At 37.9% G+C, this 6,173-nt stretch overlaps 1 protein-coding gene across 2 annotated transcripts in view; it reads left to right on the top strand.

Moving 5' to 3' along the window:
- Positions 1 to 6,173, top strand: part of LOC107668541 (probable JmjC domain-containing histone demethylation protein 2C) — a 67,924-nt gene that overhangs the window by 10,490 nt on the left and 51,261 nt on the right. For both annotated transcript variants that reach the window (XM_016460451.1, XM_016460450.1), the window contains exon 2: positions 5,739 to 5,906. In XM_016460451.1, coding sequence (XP_016315937.1) covers positions 5,739 to 5,906 — 168 coding nt within the window. The remainder of the gene's footprint in view (positions 1 to 5,738; positions 5,907 to 6,173) is intronic.

Genomic DNA, 6,173 nt, shown 5'->3' with positions numbered 1-6,173 from the left:
CGATCCGCCGTAAAGCAAGAAGAAGAAGAAGACGCCTCACGCGCCAGCTGAAGAAGAAGACGCGAAGGCCCTCAGGACAATTCAGACATTGCGGTGAAAATCAGAAGTAAAAAACGATATACAAATAAAAGCTGTTCTTTTTAACTTTCTATTCATCAAAGAATCCTAAACAAAAAAGTATCACAGTGTCCACAAAAATATTAAGCAGCACAACTGTTGTCAACATTAATAATAATTAGAAATGTTTCTTGAGCATCAAATCAGCATATTAGAATGATTTCTGAAGGATCATGTGACGCTGAAGACTGGAGTAATTATGCTGAAAATTCAGCTTTACCATCACAGGAATAAATGATATTTTATTATATATTAAAATGGAAAAGTTACTTTAAATTGTAATAATATTTCATGGTATTACTGTTTTTATTGCATTTTTGATCAAATAAATGCAGCCTTGGTTAACAGAAGAGTCTTCTTTCTTAAACATTTAAAGAACTTACCAATATTATACCAATTATCACATTAAATTCACGATACAAACTCACAATTTGAGCAAGATGTAAGCACTTGGACCATCATCAACAGAATTCATCCGAATCATTTGCTCATGCAATGCATTTTATTTAGCTATAGCGCTGTATTATAAGATCCATCAGCTTGTGTAAATAGTTTGCTTTACATCACAGTGTTCATGTTGCACATTAGATATTAATTGCATTTCATGTTAATTGCTTTTCCATTCATATAAATAATTATATCATGTAAAATCATATCAAATATAATCATATAAAAAAATAACATTGTATTCATCTGTTTCATTAAGTTTAATTATTGTAAATTACACAGAAAATTACTTTTAAATGTATTCATTTGAATGACAAATAGGGGAATGTTGCCGTAATAAGCTAAGAAATGCTTGTCACACATTGTGTTTTCATGTAGCACTGATGTGAGTCGACTTTATAAACGTACACTCACATTTTCACTGTCTTCATCTGTCTTTCTCTCTCTCACCCGCCCACCTTTCCTCCCTCTCTCTCCGCTCAGTAAATTATTGATCAGTGAGGCGCCTCCGTGGATCACAGAGTTTGTGTGTGTGTTTGTGTGTGTGTGCACTCAGCGCTAAAGACAGTATGTACAACAGACACAGACACGCTAACACAAAGTCACATGATAGTCTCATGCTACTATGTTGGCAGCATGCTTTTATTCCCCAGACTCTCTTTCTCTCTCGCCTTTCACACACACGGTGTCGGTTTCATCAGGAACACAACCAGACCCTTCTCATTCACTCCTCGCTTGTGTTGCAGAAATGATCGGAACAGATTAGCAGAATATATTTACACATACGTCTCATGAAAAACCACCGGTAAAAAAAGAGTGCGCGGTTTCTCAGACAGGAAGGCAGTGTCAGGTTGTGTGAGTATAAATGCTGATGCTATAAGCACATTTCTGCCGGAGCACTGGACGTGGTCCAGGCTGAAATCTGATGCCGGTGAATGTTTCCCTCCCACAAGCCTCAGGGAAGTGTTTACTGAATAATACAGTGTATTTCTAAATAAAATGCATTGCATCAGGAAATAATTCGGATGGATTTTGTCGATGATGGTCTAGTGCAATGCTTACATTTTGCTCAAGTTGTGAGTTTGGAGTCTGAATTTAATGTGATAAGTTTTATTTTTAATGTTTAAGAAGGAATTCTGCTCACCAAGGCTGCATTTATTTGATAAAAAATTCAGTAATATCATGAAATATTATTACAATTTAAAGTAACTGTAGGGTTGTGCGAAAAATCGAATGCGATTTTCATGCGCATCTCGTCAGTAAAGCCGCTTCTGGTGATGTCTCCATCTGAAAGCACGTTCTGGAGATTTACTACTAATCACCAGAAGCGGCTTTACTGACGAGATGCGCATGAAAATCGCATTCGATTTTTCGCACAGCCCTACAGTTACTTTAAATTGTAATAATATTTCATGATATTACTGAATTTTTTATCAAATAAATGCAGCCTTGGTGAGCAGAATTCCTTCTTAAACATTAAAAATAAAACTTATCACATTAAATTCAGACTCCAAACTCACAACTTGAGCAAAATGTAAGCATTGCACTAGACCATCATCGACAAAATCCATCCGAATTATTTCCTGATGCAATGCATTTTATTTAGAAATACACTGTATTATAAGATATTATATTATAACATGTGTTAATGGTTTGCTCTACATCACAGTGTTCATGTTGAACATTTGATGTTAATTGCTTTTCAATTCATATAAATAAAATAATTATATCATATAAAATAGAATCATATTAAAACACATTGTTAATAACAAATTGTATTTATCTGTGTTTAATTGTTGTAATTTACACAGAAAATTACTTTTAAATGTGTTAATTTTAATGACAGATAGGTGAATGTTGCCGTAATTAGCTAAGAAATGCTTGTCACACATTGTTTCATGTAGCTCTGATGTGAGTCGACTTTATAAACGTACACTCACATTTTCACTGTCTTCATCTGTCTTTCTCTCTCTCACCCGCCCACCTTTCCTCCCTCTCTCTCCGCTCAGTAAATTATTGATCAGTGAGGCGCCTCCGTGGATCACAGAGTTTGTGTGTGTGTTTGTGTGTGTGTGCACTCAGCGCTAAAGACAGTATGTACAACAGACACAGACACGCTCACACAAAGTCACATGATAGTCTCATGCTACTATGTTGGCAGCATGCTTTTATTCCCCAGACTCTCTTTCTCTCTCGCCTTTCACACACACGGTGTCGGTTTCATCAGGAACACAACCAGACCCTTCTCATTCACTCCTCGCTTGTGTTGCAGAAATGATCGGAACAGATTAGCAGAATATATTTACACATACGTCTCATGAAAAACCACCGGTAAAAAAAGAGTGCGCGGTTTCTCAGACAGGAAGGCAGTGTCAGGTTGTGTGAGTATAAATGCTGATGCTATAAGCACATTTCTGCCGGAGCACTGGACGTGGTCCAGGCTGAAATCTGATGCCGGTGAATGTTTCCCTCCCACAAGCCTCAGGGAAGTGTTTACTGAGAGAGAGAGTGTGTGTAAATGTTTCTCTCCTGCAGTCTGTCAATAAGAGATACTGCAGGAGTGTGAGACGTGAGTATGCAATGCTTGAGTTGATTTGCAGGTGCGCCTGTGAGTTTGTATGCATGTGTGTGTGTGCGGCCGCCATGTTGACTGTATGTGTGAAACGCTTCTCTGACCTGTTACAGCTTGTCGACGCTTCATGGCCGAACAGCTCGACATCTGACACGTGTGTGTGTGAGAATAGCAGGAAAAAGCTTCTTGTTAGCTTGTTAACACACACACACACCCAAAGGCGGCACACATACATCATCGTAATTACACACATGCGGCAGAAAAAACAGCCGCTGTGAAAAATGGCAACCTGATGTGATGGTAGACTCACTTCACATTCGCAGGACAGATGAAGCTCTGTGTGAATGTGTGTGTGTGTGTGGTTTCAGAAGGCAGTAGGACTGGTTCCTATGACTAATGATCTCCTCCAAATGAATAATTGCTGTTTTCCTTTCACACTCCCCCTTCTTACACACACTCTCAGTCAGGCACACACACATCTCGCAGATAATGGCAGGAGTGTACGTAAATCACCTCGGTGTCCGACACGCATCCTTACACTGGGAGAGAGAGAGTTTGAGTGTGTCTTTGTGTGAAAGAGACAGTGAGAAGATGAAGGGGAAAGGTGAGGATGAAAGACAGGAGGAAGAAAAGGAGTTGAGGGAGATGGAGAGATAGAGAGGTGGAAGAATAATCAGAGAGAGAGAGATGTTGGTAGCATAGCAACTCAAAAATGGTCCTTTTTCTCTCTCCTCTGTTCTCTCTCTCTCATGCTCAGAGGATCTTGACCAATGACAATGTGTCCCTGCAATGCATTATGTTTCAGGTTTTTTTATTCTTCTGTAGAGTGTGAGACATAATCTGTCTGGCACGCACGCACACAGACACACGTCAGAATGCTTTATAATGTGTGAAGTTTGCTATTCTAGAGCAAAGAAGAGGAACTGTGACTCTCTTTTGTCTCTCCATAACCATTTCTGATTTTCATTCAAAAACACATGATGACTGTTTCACAATGTGGTGAATGCTTGATTATGCCTATAAAGCCCCAAAATGTTGAATTTAACATTCGAATGAACCTACGATGCACAAATGTTATCAGTCGAACATCTAGCATTCAATTTGAACTTCCAAATGTACCTATATACCCCAAAGAATACCCCAAAATATTGAAAATTCTAATTAGCATGTATGTATTTGGCAAACACTTTTATAGTGCTTTCAGGCTATACAAATGTCAGACATTTAAAAGTTTAACTCAAATGTTCAAACATAGGCTACTTATTCGAACAGGCCTATGATTATTTACATGTTAAAATAAAACTTAAAGGTGCTTATAATGCCAAAAATCGCATAATTGAACATTAGAACATTCAATTCAGAAATGCAGATACAATAAAAAAGAAAAAAAAACTGAAAGGGACATTTGAATGGACTTTTAAATACACGTATGATGCTCAAATTATGGATCAAACATTTGAGTGAATCAGTCTTCTCAAATACACAGGGTCAAAAAATGCTTAATTTACATTTAAACAGTTGAATCAAACTTCCAAATGCACCCAGAATGCCCTCAAATTCAAATTAGCATGTGTTTGGCAGAGACTTTTACCCAAAGCAACTTTCAGGCTAAATGGCCAAAGCAATGCTTTCAGGCTATACATTTTCTCAGCAGTGTGTTACTTGGAAAGTTCCTTTAGCAGTTGAGCAACCAGGTCACAAATGCCCCACACATTTCCTTAATGCTGAATCAAACATTTAAACGTTTTTTAAATGAATGTTAAAACACACCTATGCTAGCCAAAAAATACAGTATCAAACATTAAAAATTTTAAATCGAACAGTCCTATGATATGTGAAACTTCTGAATCGATCATTAAAATCTAATTTCTAAATGTGAACATTCGAACATTTGAATCAAACTTTTAAATGTACTCACAATGCCCAAAAATTATGGATGAAACATTTGAATGATCAAATTGTTTTTCTAAAATGCACTCAGCATAATATCCAAAATTCTGAATCACTGCGAGTGGAGCTAGATCTCAGTGCTGTATTTATAGTGAGTTTCTGTTGGGTGACTTTGTGATTCAGATCTGTCACAGATTGAGCCATATTGTTATGCTGCAGTAGAGCTGGATGGCTCGTTGCAGGCGGTGAGTGAGTTTTAATTTCGTCTGGCTCAGTCATCAGTCAGACGCAGCACTTGTGACGCTGTGATGACACACTGACATCATTGAGTTCAAACTTTCAAATGAAAATATGTATCTTGATGTGGACAGGACTGTGTGATCTGGTGTTTGTGTGTGGTCTAAGAATGTCCTTTCATCATGTAGACATACGCAACACATGTTTGCGTGTAATCTGTTTGATTTCCATTTCATGTTGTTTGTGACCTTGTAAGCAGACGTTTTTGTGCAAGTGGTTAAGTATGCTGTTGGTGTGTTGACATTTGTTTCTAATTTATTAGATTTATCGTCTTTGAATCGTCTGTTAATTAGCTGCATCAATCAAGTTAATTGTGAACACATATGCTCTGTGTATGTGTGTGCACGTGCACCTGAGTATCTGTGTACATACATCCACAACATACTAACCCTCTCTCTCTCACTCCATGTGTTAGGTGTGTGTGCACTGGGACGGTGAGCAGAGCACAGAGAGGAAGTGGAGGAGACTCCGAGAGGAATGTGAGGTGGTTTTGTTGGAGCAGGAACTCGTCTGGGCCACCAAAAGAACCAGCACAAATGACAACAGCAGCAGCCAGGAGAAGACGGGACTGCAGCCTGCCCTGGTGAGTCCACAAAAACCCCAAAAGTACTGCTGCTCAAACTGTTCATGGACCATTTGATGCATGTTACACACAAAAATGGCAAGAGCTTGAAAGTGTTTGGCTGGCTTCATGCAGTCAGAGTTGGGGTGCAATGGTTTTTATCAGTCTAGTTAAAGAAAAATATATAAAGAAAAATATATATTGTTTTTATTTAAATATATAAGTATTTTTAAATATTTATAAGTATGTTTATATATATATATATATATATATATATACACATATATG

This window comes from Sinocyclocheilus anshuiensis, unplaced genomic scaffold (genome assembly GCF_001515605.1).
Source record: "Sinocyclocheilus anshuiensis isolate Anshui unplaced genomic scaffold, SAMN03320099.WGS_v1.1 scaffold3132, whole genome shotgun sequence".
Taxonomy (NCBI): Eukaryota; Metazoa; Chordata; class Actinopteri; order Cypriniformes; family Cyprinidae; genus Sinocyclocheilus; species Sinocyclocheilus anshuiensis.
This window is presented reverse-complemented; position numbering and strand designations above follow the sequence as displayed.